This window comes from Neocloeon triangulifer, unplaced genomic scaffold (assembly GCF_031216515.1).
Source record: "Neocloeon triangulifer isolate White Clay Creek 2 clone unplaced genomic scaffold, ASM3121651v1 ptg000002l, whole genome shotgun sequence".
In the NCBI taxonomy this organism is placed as follows: Eukaryota; Metazoa; Arthropoda; class Insecta; order Ephemeroptera; family Baetidae; genus Neocloeon; species Neocloeon triangulifer.
In genome coordinates, this window is record NW_026775545.1 from 8,515,135 (window position 1) to 8,534,693 (window position 19,559).

The 19,559-nt window shown below is 38.2% G+C and overlaps 5 protein-coding genes across 5 annotated transcripts; 3 read left to right on the forward strand and 2 right to left on the reverse strand.

Moving 5' to 3' along the window:
- The first annotated feature begins 1,383 nt into the window (after positions 1–1,383).
- On the forward strand, positions 1,384–4,312 carry LOC132205239 (protein Pixie). Its single transcript, XM_059634188.1, has 10 exons — positions 1,384–1,525; positions 1,691–1,916; positions 2,024–2,447; positions 2,505–2,691; positions 2,744–2,865; positions 2,923–3,065; positions 3,125–3,382; positions 3,519–3,715; positions 3,772–4,006; positions 4,062–4,312. The coding sequence occupies exons 2-10, from the start codon at positions 1,701–1,703 to the stop codon at positions 4,107–4,109; spliced, it is 1,830 nt and encodes a 609-aa protein (XP_059490171.1). The 5' UTR covers positions 1,384–1,525; positions 1,691–1,700; the 3' UTR covers positions 4,110–4,312.
- On the reverse strand, positions 4,073–9,354 carry LOC132205238 (integrin alpha-4-like). Its single transcript, XM_059634187.1, has 21 exons — positions 9,095–9,354; positions 8,848–9,031; positions 8,128–8,248; positions 7,965–8,071; positions 7,854–7,902; positions 7,687–7,797; positions 7,545–7,630; positions 7,163–7,490; positions 6,935–7,108; positions 6,695–6,868; positions 6,494–6,639; positions 6,351–6,441; positions 6,160–6,298; positions 5,728–5,950; positions 5,518–5,678; positions 5,295–5,463; positions 4,952–5,246; positions 4,801–4,897; positions 4,614–4,752; positions 4,498–4,560; positions 4,073–4,446 (listed from the first exon to the last, which is right to left on the reverse strand). Exons 1-21 carry the CDS (start codon positions 9,268–9,270, stop codon positions 4,393–4,395), a joined length of 3,087 nt encoding a protein of 1,028 aa, XP_059490170.1. The 5' UTR covers positions 9,271–9,354; the 3' UTR covers positions 4,073–4,392.
- A 1,144-nt stretch (positions 9,355–10,498) lies between these two features.
- On the reverse strand, positions 10,499–15,776 carry LOC132205227 (integrin alpha-9-like). The gene is made up of 21 exons (XM_059634171.1): positions 15,544–15,776; positions 15,307–15,425; positions 15,167–15,246; positions 14,982–15,108; positions 14,831–14,931; positions 14,567–14,762; positions 14,416–14,501; positions 14,138–14,362; positions 13,973–14,084; positions 13,740–13,913; positions 13,512–13,685; positions 13,246–13,382; positions 13,077–13,191; positions 12,871–13,018; positions 12,444–12,818; positions 11,943–12,030; positions 11,785–11,886; positions 11,303–11,714; positions 11,148–11,244; positions 10,907–11,093; positions 10,499–10,847 (listed from the first exon to the last, which is right to left on the reverse strand). Exons 1-21 carry the CDS (start codon positions 15,711–15,713, stop codon positions 10,755–10,757), a joined length of 3,318 nt encoding a protein of 1,105 aa, XP_059490154.1. The 5' UTR covers positions 15,714–15,776; the 3' UTR covers positions 10,499–10,754.
- A 656-nt stretch (positions 15,777–16,432) lies between these two features.
- On the forward strand, positions 16,433–17,340 carry LOC132205259 (uncharacterized). The gene is made up of 4 exons (XM_059634211.1): positions 16,433–16,437; positions 16,726–16,761; positions 16,884–17,151; positions 17,205–17,340. The coding sequence occupies exons 1-4, from the start codon at positions 16,433–16,435 to the stop codon at positions 17,217–17,219; spliced, it is 324 nt and encodes a 107-aa protein (XP_059490194.1). The 3' UTR covers positions 17,220–17,340.
- Positions 17,341–18,109: 769 nt separating this feature from the next.
- On the forward strand, positions 18,110–19,412 carry LOC132205228 (brachyurin-like). Its single transcript, XM_059634172.1, has 6 exons — positions 18,110–18,210; positions 18,268–18,328; positions 18,392–18,539; positions 18,627–18,892; positions 18,952–19,091; positions 19,144–19,412. The coding sequence occupies exons 1-6, from the start codon at positions 18,166–18,168 to the stop codon at positions 19,318–19,320; spliced, it is 837 nt and encodes a 278-aa protein (XP_059490155.1). The 5' UTR covers positions 18,110–18,165; the 3' UTR covers positions 19,321–19,412.
- Positions 19,413–19,559: the final 147 nt, after the last annotated feature.

Here is a 19,559-nt window from a genome sequence, read left to right on the forward strand (position 1 = left end):
ACCCGGCCGCGCGCACGTGCGTCGGCCCTGCACACTCGCACCGCCCTTCTTTGTGCCTCTGCTTCGTAGTATACTACACATTTATTTAATGGCACAACATAAAAAGACACTTAGACTTAGTTGTATGACTTATATGATTTATGTTGCTAGTTTTGTTTTATTTTTTTAATTTTTTTTCCACATTTTATTTGATTAAAATCAATTTTTAAGTAAAAAAGAGAGTTACTAAAAGCTCAGGAATTGCAAAAGAAGAAAATATTTTAATCCAATAAAGGAACCGCACTCCCCTGACATCCATAATTCACAAAAGAAAATAAATCGCAAAATAACTACAATTTTATTTGTAATAAAATAAAAGAAAAATGAGATTACAGTCTATGCCCTCTTTTATCCTCTAAATAATATTTTTCAAATTATAACTAATTAAAAATTAGTTTTAAAAATTCATGTATCATATGTTAATTAAAGAATTTTTTTTTCTAACATTTAACATTGATGAAAAAGGAAATAATTCAGCTCACGGCTTAATTTTTTTATGAAATCCACCTCAAGTGTTAACTTCCTATCAAATGTTTTTGAACTATGACTATAATGATATTGAATGTATTTATGTTATTTATGAAAATAACCGAAAAAAATTGACGCGCGATTTTCAATAATAATGCACGCTTGATGGAAGCGATGTTTGTTTTGAATATTTTTGATATGTTAATTGTAATCAAAATTGGATATATAATTTAAATTTCATCTGCAAACCTAGCTGCGCATGTTTGTATCATTGTAACAATTCAATTGTAACTGTATAATTAAACTCAACAAGAAAAAATAAAACATTTTTCTAAAAGTAATGTTAGGTTCTGGCCTGGTTCTGGCATGAGTCAAGTTCCCAAAAATGAAATCTTTTCATAACACCATTGAATTGAAAAATAACAATATATGTGATAGACAAAATCATCATTTTAATTTTCTGATTTATCCATTTATTTCATTTATATTTTCTGAAATTAAATTTAAGCAATTATTTAAAAAATAATAAGTCCACTTTCTTAATAATTATAAAAGTTTCAATTTTATTAGGCTTTTAACGCATTAATTAGTACTTAACTTTATACCTAACAATACCTTCTTGGAAAATACAATACGTCATATTATTTAAAATAATAATTTATAGAAAATTTTTTCTAAATAAAGTTGTTAACACAAAACACATTAACATAATAAAACGCAGCAAAGCAACCCGTACACGCACACATGATTATTAATTTATTGTATCCGCGCAGACCTCAATAATAAAAAAACTGGCTGCCGGCAATTTTACTTCAAATTCAGCAAAATTGCACAAGCCCCTTCCCAAATCAGGATCTGTGGCGCCATCTATGAGCAGCCTTTGCCATTATCGACCAAAATTTCGCTGCTCCTGCTGGTGCTGGTCTTTGAAGCCGAGTCTCTCACGTGTACCGTTGTACTCGCCTTCCGACTCGTCCGAAAACATTCCATTTTCCAGAGGCAGTTGAGGAATCGACAGGTGCGAACTTAACCTAGGCAATAATGTTTCGGCCTAAGCCACGGCTCAATTAAAGTCGGCCCAAAGTGGTTCGAAGGGCCGCAGCAGGGCCGTGGCCTCCATATGGCCAATCGTCCGCCACGAATCCACTTTTCCCGGTTTGTTAATTGTCTGTCCACTTTGCAGAAGCCTCAACATGTCGCGGAGGCAGAAGGCGACCGAGGAGACGGATAAGCTGACACGAATCGCCATCGTCAGTACAGACAAGTGCAAGCCGAAGCGATGCCGACAGGAGTGCAAGAAGAGTTGTCCGGTCGTCCGGATGGGCAAGCTCTGCATTGAGGTCACTCCGAACGACAAAATCGCCATAATTTCGGAGGAATTGTGCATTGGATGCGGTATTTGTGTTAAGGTTTGACTTCCTTCTTAGCTAAAAATTATTTATTGGAAATATAAACTAGAAAAAAAAACAAAACTTTCTTCCAAGAGAGATGAAATTTTTTTTTTTTTAAATTTCAGAAATGTCCCTTCGAGGCCATCACAATCATCAATCTTCCGAGTAATTTGGAAAAAGACACAACGCATCGTTACTCGCAGAACAGTTTCAAGCTGCATCGTTTGCCCATTCCTCGCCCTGGTGAGGTCCTTGGTCTTGTCGGCACCAACGGAATCGGCAAGTCAACGGCTCTGAAGATCCTCGCCGGGAAACTGAAACCCAACCTGGGTCGTTTCACCGATCCCCCAGACTGGACAGAAATTCTGAGCCACTTCCGCGGTTCTGAATTGCAGAACTACTTCACCAAAATTCTCGAGGACGACCTGAAGGCGCTCATCAAGCCTCAGTACGTCGATCAGATTCCCAAGGCTGTCAAGGGACAAGTGCAGCAACTGCTGAACAAGAAAAATGAGCGCAACAACGAGCCGGAAATTTCAGACATGCTTGGTATTTTTTTTAGTACATAAAATTTAATTAATTTCTTTAACTTTTGCTGGTCTACAGATTTGCACAATATCAAGAACAGAAATGTGACGGACCTATCTGGAGGAGAACTGCAGAGATTTGCCTGTGCTATGGTTTGCATCCAGAATGGAGACATCTTCATGTTCGACGAGCCTTCCAGTTACTTAGATGTGAAGCAGCGTCTCAAAGCTGCTCAGACTATCCGCTCTCTGCTTAGAGAAGACAAGTACTGCCCGATTATTTGTTTAAAGCTTTTCTATATTGAATATCAATTTCAGGTTCATCATTGTGGTTGAGCACGATTTGTCTGTACTTGATTATTTGTCCGACTTCATTTGCTGTTTGTACGGCATGCCTGGAGCTTATGGTGTAGTCACCATGCCCTTCTCCGTACGAGAAGGCAAGTCAGCTTTTTTTACTCAAATGATAAATATTATTGAATTCCAATTGTTTGCAGGTATCAACATTTTCTTGGACGGTTTTGTGCCTACTGAGAACTTGCGGTTCCGAGACGAATCTCTGGTGTTCAAAGTATCAGAGTCGGCGACAGAGGAGGAAATCAAACGATTGAACCACTACGAGTACCCAACCATGACCAAGGCACTATTTTAAATTATTTGACAGAAAAATTTATTGATTTTTATTTTCTGAAATTTCAGACTCTGGGTGATTTCAGGATGGAAGTTCACGGAGGTCAATTCACTGATGCCGAAATCATTGTACTGCTAGGAGAGAACGGCACAGGCAAAACGACTTTCATCAAGATGTTGGCTGGCAAGGTGCACCCTGATGATGGCTCAAAGGACATCCCACAGCTCCACATCAGCTACAAACCCCAAACCATCAGCCCGAAATCGACAGGGCCTGTGAGATGTCTGCTGCATGACAAGATCAGGGACGCTTATGTCCATCCTCAGGTTAGAATAAATTCACTTTCCGGGTCTTTTTAAATCTTTATGAAATTGAAAGATTGTTCTTTTACTTTATGGTAGATTGAATTATATATTTAGAATTTTTATTTTCAAATGTTAATCTTAAATGAAATTATTTTAGTTCATCACCGATGTGATGAAGCCGATGAAGATTGATGAAGTAATGGACCAAGACGTTCAAAACCTCAGCGGTGGTGAATTGCAGCGAGTGGCTATGGCCCTGTGCTTGGGCAAACCTGCCGATGTGTATTTGATTGACGAACCGTCTGCCTATCTCGACTCCGAGCAGCGTCTGGTTTGTGCAAAAGTGATCAAAAGGTTAATCATTTCTTTCTACTTGACGTTTTAAGACTTATAAAAATGAAAATCCTTAGATTCATCCTCCATGCCAAAAAGACTGGATTTGTGGTTGAGCACGATTTCATCATGGCCACTTATCTTGCCGACAGGGTAATCGTGTTTGAGGGAAAACCCTCTGTTGACACGGTTGCCCACGCCCCGCAAAACCTGTTGAACGGAATGAACCGATTCTTGGAGCTCCTCAAGATCACCTTCAGAAGAGATCCCAACAACTACAGACCCAGAATCAACAAGCTCAATTCTGTTAAAGTAAGATTAAAAAAAAAAATTGATTTGATTCAATTGATTTATCATTTTATTTTAGGATACAGAGCAAAAGAGAGCAGGGCAGTATTTCTTCTTGGAGGATTGATTTGTTGGACCCAAAGTACCATACTCGTCGGTGCAGGCACTTTCATTACTCCCATCAACCACTCAAAAGTAGGATGCTCATTTGCCAGCGTAAGGTCAGTGCGAACATTTCCAATTTCAACTTTTCATTGATCTGCGCGCGACTGACTTTACATTTGTTGAACGAAAAATAAAAATGAGCGACTTTCGAGTGCAAAACAAAGCTTTATTTCACGCTAAAAATTAGGTAACAATTCTAACAGTAATAGTATTATAATATCACAATGAAAAGTTCACCAATGTCGTCATTCCTCGCATCTGTTGTACATTATTTTCAAATCTTTCAAAGAGGCGATGGGCTGAAAAAAATATTTTAAAATCAACTTCAGTCAGAAAATAATTGCTTTTACGGGGCGCTTCATTTTCATCATCTTCTCCAGAGCCTCTTTGTCTTTTCTCGTAAAAAATCCAACCTGCAATCAACAGATTTTGATCAAATTTTTACTATTAAAGAATAAGTCTATACCTTGGAGAGGCCCAGCACCATCATTAACAACAATAGAATTCCAGTCACTGAGGATATCATAATGACAGTAGGGTCATACAAGAAGTCGAACTTCTTAACCGTCCGAATCAATGTCACCATTGGCTGTGCACTCTGAGGCCTTTTGACAGAAATTATTATTTGGAAATTAGAAACGTAAATCAAATACCTCCTTTTTGAAGGGCTGATAACATTAGCAGGCTTCGTTATTCCAACTAGCGCCTCCGACTTGAGTTGGACTATGTCCTTAGCTCCCAAATACTTTCCTGCAACAAAATTTTAGCTGCAGTTCTGTTTCATTGAATTTAAATAATCCTAACTCAAAACGTGAAAATCGGCGGTCATGTCAAGCTTGATCTCCACAAGGTTGTCATTGTCCTCGAACGGGCCAACCCTGCAGGTCAGTTTGACGCACTTCCACAAGTGAGACGAGCAATTGACACTGAACGTCCTGTTTGCTGGATAATTTTGGTCCACTTGGTGCAGCTCTCTTTTCTTTCGGGGGTGTTCATCGTCCTCCTCATGTTCGTCATCAACCTCGTCTACACTGGTGGTATTCGAACTTTCCTCTTCTAGCTCTTTGGAAATTAAATTTTCACATGCGCCAGACGACGGCTGTTAATAAATTGATTAGACATTCAAATGAAATTATTTAATTTCTACTTGGATCGTCCAATCCAAAAATTTCTTCCCTCTTGCCAGAGCATATGGGATGGTGATGTTCACTTCAACCTCCTCAATTCGACTAAGTCCGTCTTTTTCAACGTGAAATCTAAGGTCGAAATGCGGCTCCTTGGAAAGGTCAAATTGAACCGCTTCGTCCGTCGGTTTTCTAAATTTAAAAATAAAATACTTGGGAGGATATTGGCTATGGAAAATGTATTACCCGGAAATCGTCACTGCAGCTTCAGTTAAAACTCTGATCTCTTTCTGAGTAACCGTTGTCGAGGAATTTTTCAACCCATTCTTGCATTTTACCTTAGCCGAAAAACTCAAATCTTTTGTTGAAATCAGTTCGTTTGATTCTATTTTCAAGTTTAAGATTTGCTGTTGAATTGATTAGAAAGGGAAAAGTACTTTAAAATTAATTATTCACTGTTCTGTTTGCGAGCAATGGAGTGACTACAGAGCATTCCAGGCTCCTTTCGGCATCTTCTTCTTCAAAGTCCAAATCAAGGCACCCGTTGTCATTCAGAAGGTGCAGATACGAAGGGTAATCTATTGTAATTTTTGCACCTCTTGCTGGCATTCCATAATTTATAAGCGTAATTTGCACAACCAAATCGCTTTCCAAACCAATGGGGAAGTATTTGAGTTCCCTTTAGCAAAATTATATTATTATTTTGTGATCAATATTATGTTATTCCATAAAAATTAAATCTAGAACTTTTTTCTCTAAAGCTTTAATTATGGTAAACCGCGCGCTCAATCTTGCTAATGTAGGTCATAAAGAATTTAAAAAGCTACAAAACCATGATTTAAAATAACTAATTGCAATTATAATGAATTAAGTAGAAACCAAACTTACTTCCCTTCCTCGTTGTAAAACCGCAATTCAATGTGCAGGTCCGCTATACAGTCTTCATTTTCGCTGCAAATCGGCGCGAAATTAATCTCGGCCACTCGAATCGAAGGCATTTTCAAAATTGCCGGAATTTTTGCTAGAGCTTAAATGAAAGAAGTTGTTATAAAATGTAATGATTAAAAAATTATATTTACCTGTTTCCTTTGAACCATCCACTTGAGCTTTTTGTGGCAAAGAATATTCAATTCTAAACCTTATTGGTGACTCAAAATCCGTCATGTTTTCCTACGAGCAAATAAATTTTATAAAAATAACATTTTATCTAAACCATTCATACGTATATGAAAAACGTGAGTTTGTGGCAGCGTGTTTGATTTTTCTTGAATATTTCGCTTTCTTGGAAAGTGGACCGTCCGCTGAACTCTGGTTTGTCAAAATAAATCCGCCTTGTGGCAAATCCCAATTCCAAAGTCCTGATCAAAACTGTTGATTTCTCTTGCAATTAATTTACTCGTCTTTCAATTAAATGAAAATTTACCTCTCGATTTTTCTATTCGGTGACCGATGTAACGCGCACAACTTAAAATAGTGAAGTTGGTGCTGTTGAAAGTCAGCAGATTTTCCTCTTGCTCGATGGTTTGCTTCACCTGGATGACAGGTTTCGTTCTGATCAAAACTGTATGCCCTGATTTGTAAGCACCAACTGCGAAATCTAAAGAGGAAACAAAAATGAAAAATATAATGTGTAATGGCAAAGTATTAAAAAAATAAAACGTGCCTAAATAACCGTTATTGTCAACATCAACGCCTCGCGAAATCGAGTATCCAAATCCAGAAATTCGCGGCTCGAATTGCAAACCCTCGATTTTCAATGGACCCGTAAAACCTCTCAGGTTTCCATAGTAGAGATAAACTACCCCGCCGTCTTCGTACGGAGCAGCAATTGCAAAATCTAAAAAGACATTTTGAGCACAAGTTTGGTGGAAAAAATACTTAATTAGTAAACCTCCGAATTTATCGCGGTTTAAGTCGCCGAGAAAAGCGACGGCGGTCCCGAAACGACCACCTGTTGCGTTTCCGACTATCACGTGTTTCTGGCCCAAGGACCTCGCCGAGTCCTTTGAATATATGACGACTTTGCCTTCATCAATCCCAGAAAATCCTTCTCCGGCCCTGGAAAAAATAGGCGCCGCAACGATCAGCTCGTCGGTGCCGTCGCCGTTGATGTCGCCGGACGCTAAAGCGGCGCCGAAATTTTCACCCACCGCTTGACCTTCCAAAAGTTGAGTTTTTCGCAGAATCCCATCTGTGCCGGGGAAGTCGAAGATTAAAACCTGAACAGAAAACGTATTCGTGCAATTATGTTATTTAATTTAATTGTCACTAACGCTGCCCTTGGTATTGTAACCTGGACCACCGGACGCGTACAAAGTTTTGGATTTGGAAAAATATCTTCCAAATGTGACTGAGTAGCCTAAAATCAAAATTGATCAATTTACTTCCGTTACTTTTACTTCCTCAAAAACAAACCAATGTTAAGTCGTTCACCCGAGTAGAAGTCCACAACATCAGTTACATTAAGGACTATCAAATTTCCTGCTGCGCCGCCTGCTTTGGTCAGGCTATATCTGGCCACGGAGCCTGAGATTGCGGTTAATCAGCGAATTTCTTTTTATACATAATTTTTCAAAAACTACCTTTTCCTTCACAAACGTTTGGCGCGCCAATGACAAAATGCACCTCAGCCTTAAATAAATTACATTTGATCAGTTTTGATGCCACAATTTTAACAACATTCAAATAACCACCTTGGTCGAATTTAAAATTTTGACCGAGAATCCAGCCTGCCCATAAATGTAGTTCTTGATCGCACCCTGTCCTTGTACCCTTACTTTTCGTTCAGTTAATGCACGATCTAAACGCAACGATGGTTTTAAAAGTCAAAATTCAGAAATTATGGTTTTTCCTTACTTTTATTGGCAAGAGGCTCCACGATTTTGGAAAAATTGAAGTCACTTATAGCGCCCCAGGTGCAAACGCCATGCATTCGCAGCACGCCACCCTCTGATGCTCGCAAATGTGGACTACATGTCTGTAAAAAATAATTCTTGTATTTAAACAGAAAATCGATATTTATTCAAATAAAAAAAGTCAAAAACTTGAGAAGTTTGTCGAACTAAAATTTCGTTTTTTTAGTCGGCGAGAAAAGCAGTTGCTCGTGAAATATGAATGCAGACTCAGACTGTAACCAAAGCTAATGTAGCGTCATATTTTTTCAATACCAAACAAATTTTTTCTAAAGGAAGAAAAATACAATATTTTTATCTAACTAAAAAAACTATGGTGATTAGAATTTAGTCAAATTTTACTTGGTGGGAGCGTGTGAGTTGTTTATTTTTTACAAATCTTTATCTTGCTCCTTTTCTTAAGCTGTAAACTCACAAAACCCACGGAGGAAAAGCCGACTTTAAATTCCAATCACCACGAATCAACCCTTGATTGTGAAATTCTGTCACAAAAAAGCATTTTTTAAATTCTTTTATTAAAACATACAACGAAGTAATCGTTATAAAATAATTCAAAAGTTCAATTGCATCATGTTTTTGATAGATTTTTCCCCTTTATTGAATTTGGAAATTTAATTTTAAAATAATACAGTATGAAGTAGAAAATTAATTTTAACAAACTTACAATATATTCATCCAAATTGGCATCTACAGCGCTTCCAGACAGACTGTCCTTGCGGTGATATATAGTTTTTCCATCGTTCAGTGATTTATATTTTGGAGTGACTGAAATTTTTCGGCACGCTTCATTTTTTACTAGCCCGCATTTGTAATTGTGGCCATCGACTTTTGGAGCTCCCACCAACAACCTACGCGCAGGAATATTAAAATTAGATTGCCAAAAAAAAAAAATTGTCTCTGTTTGCACTTACCAAGGCGGATATTTCTTGGTCGCATTTGAATTGGCTCGAACAAGGGCAACGCTGAACCCAAAATAGTTCTCGTTTTGGTCTGGAGATTTTAACACCAGAGGATGATCAGTGTCCACGTTGTGCGCGTCCGCCTGAACCAACGCTAAGCACACTAATGATATCAAAATCATTGCCATTTTTAATGAAAAACGTTGTTTTTGCAACGCATCGCAAAACACGTGTGTCAGGCTGGTGAGTCGCAACCGCACAAGCCGGTCTGCGCGAATGATTCTTGCGCTGTATAAAGCACAAATTTATCTCTGCCCAAGGCAGTTGACAGGAAATCCTCAAGATAAAACTCGCTATTTCAGATTCATATTCAATATCAAAGGATTGTTATATAATTGAGAACTATTTGTAAAATTTTGGTTGCTACTTGAGTCATACAAATAATTACACCACAGTTTTTATTGGCGACTTTTTACCAATTAAATTGAAGTTAATTAATTAGCTCAAAATTAAAGCATTTATCGCGTTTTCTTTAATGATCGCTGCAAGATTCTCAATTAATCATTTTTGTTCCTTCTTACTCACATAGTTTTGTGCCTAATTGCAAACTAGAACGAGAAAGGAAGTAATTATTTTTATTTATTACGCAAAGTATGCCTTCAACAAATATTTTGGTAGGAAATCAAGCTCATTTGTGTTGCTGTTTGCCTCGGTTTTATATTAAATTTTAAGATAGAGTGAAAACTTGCGAGTTTTCATGCTGTTGGAAGATATATATATATTTTTTTAATTTAAAGATTTTCAAGTATCAATAAACAATCGTCTGAGATACTTATTTTTTCGCTAGTCTGGACTTGTGATTCTTACCCAATTTTTTACTGACACTTTTCATGCGGTAACTTTATTTTCATATATAGGCAACCTGCGAATCATCCTTGTCAAGAGATTGCCTAGATTAGCCCATTTCAGGAGCTTTTGTGCTGGTGGCCTACCTAAAAACACTTCAGCCGCCTGCAAAGTGAAGCATTTACCAAATAAATAAATTTTAAAATCCAAACTCTGCAACTGAACTTCAAGTAATAACTTTAATCATGTTATGTACGCAATGAAAAGAGGAAAAAATTTCATGTTGCTTTGAATTTAAAGTGGCTTTTCCTCAATGGATTTTTTAGTTGTTTATTTTGTTTAAGATGAAGCAATACCCTGATCTTTTTTCTTCAACAATAAACAACTCACAAAACTCATCAAGGAAAGGTTGACTTTAAATTCAAATCACCATGAATCAACCCTCTGTAGTGAAATTCTACGACAATAATGTATTGATATTTAGTGAATTTGTGCTCCTGTTGCACTGTAAATATTTTATATTTGTGACTAAATTTAAACTACGTGGAAAATTTGCTGAAGTTAAATCAAATTTACTATTAATGATTTATTACATAAATTAATTTAATACAATTTTAGACTTATATATTATACAAATTAATTAGTGTTTTATATATTGAATGTTTTTGTTTATTTGATGAAAAAAGGTTCAAAATCAAGCATTAAATCAGAAATATAAACAATTAATACATAAGTACATAATTATAAGTTTTCTTTATCTAAGTATACATTCCTAAAAGTAATGAATCACTCAGCCAAGTAAAATTTGAAAAAAGCCATTTATATATTATTTAGTGGGCTTGTTGTCATCATAGACAGTGTTATCTTCGCCATCCAAACCACCATTGCTCATTACTGCACCTGCTGCGGCCATTTGAGTCTGTGTGAAGGGCAAACCAAAATTGTAAATTTATTTATTTTCAATATTTCAAGTCGCACCTGTCGCTTCTGCAGCAAAAGCTCGTCTCTTGTTTTTCTTTGGAAGAACCCAGCTTTCACCAAGCCCGTCACGAGCAGCATGAGCAACAAAATTCCGCCGATCACCGAAAGGGCTATGACCCAGGTCTCCACTTTACCAGCTTGCGCGCTTCGCAACAGAACTGCAGAAATGTGAGCTACGTCGGGGCTGTAATGGGAATTCATATTGGTTTAAATTAAGCATATTTTTTTTTAACGTCACCTCTGCACTGCAGGCTGCTCCACGGATTTAGGATTCACAATTTCAACTTTGGCAGTTGTTGCAAAAATGACTATGTCGTTTGCTCCCAGCTCTTTTTCTGATATTTGAAAAATTTTCATTTGTACAATTATTTCCTAAATAAGAAATTTAAATACCAAGGAGAGCCATGTCCAAATTGAGCTGCAACTTCAGCTCTGCTGGTCTTTTGTCGGTCAAGAGTGGACCGCTGCAGATGAGTTCTGTGCATTTCCACTCGTTGTTTGAGCAGTTTATGAATAGCGTTCGATTGATTGGAAACTTGAATTCGTCATATCCAGCCTCACTCATTGTATCCCTTTTCGATCTGACGTTTGTCGATGACGAGGCGGCGGAAGCAGATGAGGAGGAACCAAAGTCGGAAGAAGATGCGGAGGCGGAGGAAGCGCCTATGCCAAGATCAAGGTCGGGATTCAGAACCGCGATAGATCCGTCTGAACCAGGTGGTGGCGTTACTGGGGGTGCTGTTGTTGTCAATTGTTGCACAAATTCATTTGGTTGGCAAGAGAGTAAAATGCTGCCTGAGTAGAACTAAAAAAAAATAAAAATAAAAAAAAATATTAAAATCCTCGTAGGGATTGAAAAATAATTTGATAATTACTTCGGGTGGCGAAAGATGCAAGAATTTTGTCGACCCAGCAGAAACTGGAATTTTAACTTTCAAAGCCACTTCCTGCAGAGGACTTTTTCCTGCTTTCTCCATCTACAGGAAAAAATGTAAAATTTATTTGAACAAAAAATGTATTTGTCAATAAAAACCTTGTAAACCAACACAGGCGAAACTTTACTCTTTGCCTCTTTGTTTCCAGACTCAAGCTCAAATCTGTAATCTTCTTGCTGAGGATGTCTGTACCAAAAAGAAAATTATTAATTGCTGTACAAAAAGTGACAAAAATAAATCCGGTTATATGATTAAATTGGTAACTGCACATATGTTTACGTAATATGCAACTCGCGCAACACCGAAAATTGATTATATTTTTCATCATAAATCTTTTTAATTTTTAAAATTTCTAGTAAATCTCCAAGATTTGCATTCAGGTCAACGGTATTTTGTAATAAAAAATCGGTTCAGTATTTCAAAATAGGATACGCTGACCTGAAAGCAAACCTCGCGGGTTTACCAGAAATTTTTAAAAATTCATTCGCACAAAAGTTTATTTTCTGTGTTTGAGCGGGTTGCGTTTTACGCATATAGACAATTTTAAAAAAATCGCTGTTTTTAATTTTTTTTTCTGGGAAAAATAAAATTTAATATACCCATATACGGTGACGTCGGCCTGATAAGCAAGTGGCAGAAGCAAATTTGTGGTCAATGCTTGCTGGTTCAGTACAACAGTGTTGGTGGTTGCTTGAATTCCGACCGATAGCGCCGAGTCGTCCATGACTGACGTCTGCAAATCGAGCTCAAGCAATAGTATGCGTTGCGTTTTGCTCTTCAAAGGGTTGCCGACGTCGCACTCGACAGTGCCGTTTGCCGAATCTTTGCAGCCACTCGGGATTGTGACCGGCGAGCTCGGCAGTTTGATGGTCACCTTTGTGTTGTACGCAGGGTCACCCTGGTTGTCAACAATCAACTGAAGCACCGCCGAGTTCACATCTTTCACGACATATCGATCAATTGGCACGAGAGAGCTAACAAAATTATAATTTTGAATTTAATTTTTTTTTCGTCTCTGAACCTTACGAGTAGGAATCAAGGAACTGCGCCTGTAATTTTAATTCTGCGACACACTTGTTTTCAATTCGACACGCAAGATAAAATCCCATCTCGGCTTTTGTAGTGACCGTCGAGCCCCTCAGTAAAGGGCAATTTCTACAAAATTTATCTTGGCCTAAATATTCAAGAAAAAAAAATTAAAAATATGTTATAAATTGGATGTCATATTTTACCTGAAACCCTGTTATCTCCAGAAATGAAAATAGGCGCCGCCCGCGCTGTATCTTCTGGAGCAAGCGAAAAGTTTGCAATAACTTGAATTGGAGTAAAAACATTTCTTATATCTCCCTAAAAATTAAATTTTGTTATAGATGAAGAAAATAATTTTTTTTTAATTAAAACCTGGAGTAAAAACTTGATCATGCGGCAATCTCCCTGAAGTGGAACTTCCAAAGTTTCTTGTGTGATGCTAGTGCTTGGGTTTAGTGCTCTATATATGCGGTAATTACCCGGATCCATACTCAAAACCATGATAACCTCTGAAAATAAGTGAGCTTTAAATATTTGATATTGCAATATCAAGTTTAAAAATTAAAGCTAAAATCAAGTTTAAAAAAATGCGTGCAACTGTTTAAAAAAAATTGTTTCTCTTTATCATATTTACTGACTTATTTTCTTTGGAGGAGATTGACCGGAATACATGATGCAGATCTCCGCGTTTAACTCCTTCGAGTCGTCTTTCAGTTTTTCACCCAAAAACGAAATTTTTGCCGTGAGAGTAACCACTGGTTTAGCCCGCAGAACCACAGCATGCCCTGATCTGTAGACACCGATTGCGATGTCTTTTGAATGCAATAATTGATAAGTTAATTTGAAATTCCAGTATTTTTTGTTACCCTTATATCCATTTCCATCAATATCTTGACCACGCGAAATTCCGTATCCAAAACCAGACATCTGAGGGTTAAACTGCGATCCAGCTACAACTTGGCTTAAATGCAAACCTTGGGCACTGCCCATGTAAATGTACACAACACCAGAGCCCTCGTAAGGAGCAGCGATCGCAAAGTCTTTGTTGTTGAAAAATATCCATTAAAATATAAAACGGAGTCGCTTTTGAAATTTTTACCATCATAGCCGTCCAGATCGATGTCACCAATGCAGGCGATGGTTGACCCTAAACGACCGTTTCGAGCTTGCCCTTTAATTTCGTGGTTGAAAGGCGCAGTTTCGAGCCGGCCCTTTTTTATTTGGATGCTTTACTGGAGCTAAGTAATCATATAAAAATACATACCCTGAGGCTTCCAAAGTAAACAAGGACTCGGCCGTCATTCTGCGAGTACGGCAGATTTGAAAATTGCGAGGCGCCTACGACTAAATCATCAATTCCGTCGTTATTTATATCTCCTGAAGCGATGGCGGCGCCAAAATATTCGCCAGGTTGACTTCCATCTAAGATGTCAATCACCATGGGAAATAGTCTTTGCCAGCGGTTATACGTTATTTTGTACACAAACACCTGATAAAAACGTATTTTGTTAAACATGTCATGAAATCTTTATAAATTCAAACCGATCCAGTTAAATCGGCGGCAGGAGCGCCGGCGGCTATGACCAGCTCGGACCGTGAGAAAAATTTACCAAGCGCCACGGAATAACCTTTCAACAAGAAAATTACAATTAAATCAACTTTTCCAAATTTGGAGGAAAATGATTTAATTTACCTAGAAAACTGTAATCCTTAAACCGTTTATCTTCATTTAAATTGGGGATTAAAGGTCCCTGAGTAAATGCGTGTGCGATCGGAGACCTTCGCCTGCGAGAGCGTCCTTCACTCCAGTCTGAATCGTCCCGATAGGTCACCGTGGAACCGTCCCAATTTCCAACAGACGGCGCACCTATCAACATCTCATGTTTCCCCTGGAGCGAATAATTTCAATATTTGATAAATTTATACATACAAAAATATGTTTTTATTTTTACTGTACCGTCGCACTACTCTGCATTGTAACCGAAAATCCTGCTTGGCCCCAAATGTATTTCGGAAAATGTTGGTTATTGATCGGTTCCAAGTCATTGTTTCGACTTCCTGTACGTTTTGCGTGTGATTATTATGAATTAAAATTTCAAATTTGAGACCATCAGAAAGCGGAATGAAATAGTCAAAGTTATCAGCATCCTTAGACTGCCCCGAATAACAGATTCCGTACAAGTGCAGGTAGGCATTGTCATTGTTGAGCTTGGTTTTCCAATTCGGACTGCAAACCTAAAAAATTACTTGCAATTAAAGCAGTTTTAAATTTGATGCGCTTGACGAAACTTACGACGAATCTTTCATGTGTCATGTCCATCGTGCTGCCTACCATCGCACCGTCCCACACGTTGGTGTATTTTTTTGATGAAGCTAATTAAGTTTTTATTAAATTTTGTCTGAACTTGTTTTTGTTTTTTTTTTTTAACGAACGGGGCTCTAGTTTGAGTCTATTGCATGGACCCATGATGGAGCATTTATAGACGAGGCCACTGTCGCGGCGAATTGATCTCAAAACAGAGTTGTTTGATTTAGGAGCGCCCACCATCATCCTAAGCATTCAAAATTTTATTTAATTATATTTTATAATCCTGGATAATTGATGAGCAATTTATATTGATATTTAAGTTTTATTTCTAGTAAAAATAAAATAATATAATAAAATCTTACCACGGATAATCATTATTAGCGGGGCTACCTGGGTGGAGCGCCAGACTGTATCCAAAATAGTCGCCAGGTTGATTTGATTGATAAATAATTGGGTGGAACAAATCAAGGTTGAAAGAGCTAATTCCAACCAGGAACGAGGCCGAAACAACCAATTTCAGCCCCAAGTACATTTTTATTTGGGGCCAACACAACAACTAGCAACGCTTTTACTTTTTCAAAGCTTTTGAGGTGGAGACGCCTTACCCACATCCATTTCCGTTGAATTTTATAAATATTCTTCAATATCTCACGTCACCCAGAGGCGGTTAAAACAACTGTAATCGGGGTCTTTAGCATTTAACCGCAATCATTACATATATTAACAAGGCAGCTAAATTCGGTGTTTGCTAATAATGCCACCACACTTTGAACTTCCGCGTAATTGACCTGAGTGAAGGAATATTATATATTAACATTTTAGAGCACTCGATCAATGTTAATTTTTTTACATTTTCATACCCTCTTGTCCCTCTTGTGTATAATGATTAATGAAACATGAATTTATGGTAACTTTTAAACCAATGGTTTCAACCCCCCCCCCCAATGTTCCGACAAAGCGCAATAATTCTTATGTTAAAAATCTTTGTGGTAAGTGGTAATAAATTTTTCATAAATTTTAATACATAAAAAATTAAACAATAAAGAATAGAAACTGTGATTGTTGTGTGCTTGATATTGGTGGCGTCCTTGCCCTGTTATCTTGTCTCCTGATATCATTCTTTTTGTAATAATGAAACTTGAATGAACAGGATTTAAGCTGGAAATAGTTGTAATAATCCTTTTTTCGATTGATTCCTAAAGGCAACAAACCAACCGATTTTGGCTGTTGCCGCGGGACAAAAGTAAGTTGATGACGTGAGCAGGAATGTATATTAGAGGCATTGGGAGCCCATGAGAGGCCCACGAAAATTATGAATTCTCTTTTGCAGTGGCTGAAGTAAGAAAAGATTTTTTTTAATTTTTTTAATTAAGGCCACTAACCGGTGCAATTTCAGAACTACAGGTTTGCCTAAAAAACATAAGTAAAAGGAAAATTATCTCTTCATTTTTTTTGTTGGTGGGGAAATCGCTGCCGCAGGATCACAAATTCCCTTTTCAAGCTGCTCGACGGCTTTGATTTCTGCGGCGCCTCACTCATATAAGAGGATGTGGTTTTGACCTCAGCACGCTGCGTGACTGGTAACGTGTTGTCACAAATAAATATTCCACATTGCCTTCAAAGGGCATAGAACTTAATAAATATTTTATTTTACGTCTTCTCCATACTTTCTCATTTTCTTTTATGTTCCATTTATGTTCAGTATCGGCATTTTTGAGGTCCATCTCGGCACCCAGAACATTAACAACCCAACCGAAACAAACTATAACACAGCTATTGCCTTGGATCAAGCTATTCACCCATACTTTAACTCTTTAACCCTTTCAAATTTGAGAATGACATGTTCGCGTCGAACAAATGGACATAGAAGTGTCCGGCGAGAGAATCACCACAATCAGCCCTCGCAGGCTGACAAAACCTTCAACGGAGAACAGGCGGTCATGACCTCCGTTGGCGAGATACTTCCGACTGTAAGTCAAAATCCAAGTAATTAATGAAAAATTAAAAATTTCTCAAACTGCAGTCGACCCCAATCTGAGCAACGAATTGAAATTTGTAAACGATCACACAGTGCCACTTGCGCGTGGACACCTGATACCTGAGTTGGTTATATAGAGACCTACAGAGGCTTCACCATTTGCCCATTGAGTCTCAACGATTGCTTTCAAATTTAAAAATCAAGAGTAGACAAGATTCATTTTTTTATAATCAAAAGTCATTCTTATTATATATGTTTGTTTTAATATTTAATAAAAATTATAAAAAAAAAATAAATAAATTCTTGAAATACAAATTTGTTTAAAGTTGTTTTTCACCAAGAATCCAACTTTTAATATTGACGCTGTTTGGTCAGTGCTTTCGATGAAAGTATTTTTTAAATGATTTATTTCACTCAAACTTCATCATGTGAACTAAATGAAATAAACCAAACCGTTTAAAAACCATAGTTGCGTATTGAAAATTTTAGAATTCCCGCTTTGACTCATCTGGGTCATTTTTATCGGTGGGGCATTTCAAAAGTTATCAAAATTCAGCTTTTGGAATAATAACAAGTGGATTTCTTAGTCTCGTAATCATGATAAACAAAGCGATTGCAATCTTATTGTTTGGCAAACAGCAACTATTACAGCTCTATCAAAGCAAATAATATTCCTGCAGGCCGATAATGTGTACGATGTGTAACTGCGATAGTAATCCGTTTTTACCCAAAGAAAAATAAGCTGGTCTCTTGGGTAGCATAGCGCATCAATCAAGTCAGAAGTGCTGTACGGAGATAACGCTAGTTTTTCGGCACCTGTTATCTTTGGTCTCGAGACACTCAAAAAATGCTCTTGACAACAAATTTCAGAACGACCGATTGCAAATATCTAAAGTCAAGAAACCTTGCTGGTGACTTTTAATTGGTCATGGCCGGAGGCAGAGATAACGCGACTGGACCAATATAAGGAGCAGAGGGACAGATCGAAAGCATTCCCACTAGCACCATGAGGACCGTCATTGCTCTGGCACTTCTCGTCGTCGCGGCTCAGGTATGATTCTAAAATAATTTTTTCCCTTGGAATTTTTGAACAAAAATATTTCAATAGGCCGTCGAATGGCAAAACATCAAGCCCCGACATGCCTATAGGAACACCATCAGGCCTGTTGGTACGTTTCGATATGGAAAATTCAAAATCGCAGAGAGTTAATTTTCTTCTCATAACTTTAAAGCCAGGCATAGCCGCATCGTCGGCGGAGTCATCGCCTCTCCTGGACAGTTCCCCTTCCAGGCCGGTCTCTACCTCGACGGCTCTGGTTTCTGCGGCGGCTCCCTCATCAGCGACACCGTTGTCATGACTGCTGCTCATTGCTGTGACGGGTAAATATAAATTTTCCATCTTTCTATTCTACTTTTGATTAAAACGAAATTAATTTTATTTTATAATATATGAAATTAAAATTGCAGAACTCGTACCTATGACGCTCATCTTGGCGCCCAAGTAATTGGCGACCAAACCGAGCCCAACCACCAGGTGGTCAGGTCCACCGACGGCCAGTTGCACGAGAACTACAACTCCTTCACCCTTGACAACGACATCTGCGTCATCCGCCTCCCCGCCCCCGTCTCTGGCAACGGCATTGCCTCGGTTCGTCTGCCCTCTCGCTCCCAGGTCGGAGAGACTTTCCAAGGCGTTGTCGCTACCTCGTCTGGATGGGGACGCCCGTCCGACGGTAGGTTATCAATTATAAATCAGAACGTGTGAAAGAAAATTGTTTGCATTTGTCTACAGCTGACCCGAGCATCAGCCAAGACCTCAGATTTGTCGATGATGTCACCATTATGTCCAACGCTGAGTGCGCCAGCTACTTTGGCAGCATCATCACTCCCAGGCACCTCTGCATTGACACAACCAATGGCGGAGTTTGCAACGTAATTAATAATGATTGTTAGTGAAAAATTGTGTACAATTTAATTTGTGCAGGGTGACTCTGGCGGCCCTCTGACCATCTTCGAAACCGACGGCGTGAAGACTCAGGTCGGTGTCACCAGCTTTGTGTCCTCTGCTGGTTGCGAATCTGGATCTCCCCACGGCTACTGCAGAGTTTCCGAGTACCTCGACTGGCTCGCGACCAACGCCGGAGTCACCATCCGCCCTTAATTGCCCAGACTGCCAACCCTTCACTCAAACCCCACTCACCTGTGATCATGTACCTTCTATTAAAAACATAATAGAGAAGCATGAAAATTAAATTTTTTTTGTTATTTTTCTACATAATTATACCCTCTATTATCTTGATTGCGATCGATTGTAGACTTTAATTCTAATTTACTTGAATGCATTTCATTTAAACTTGAAATTTACTTGAGCTCAAGGAGAAAACTTTTTTATGTAGTATA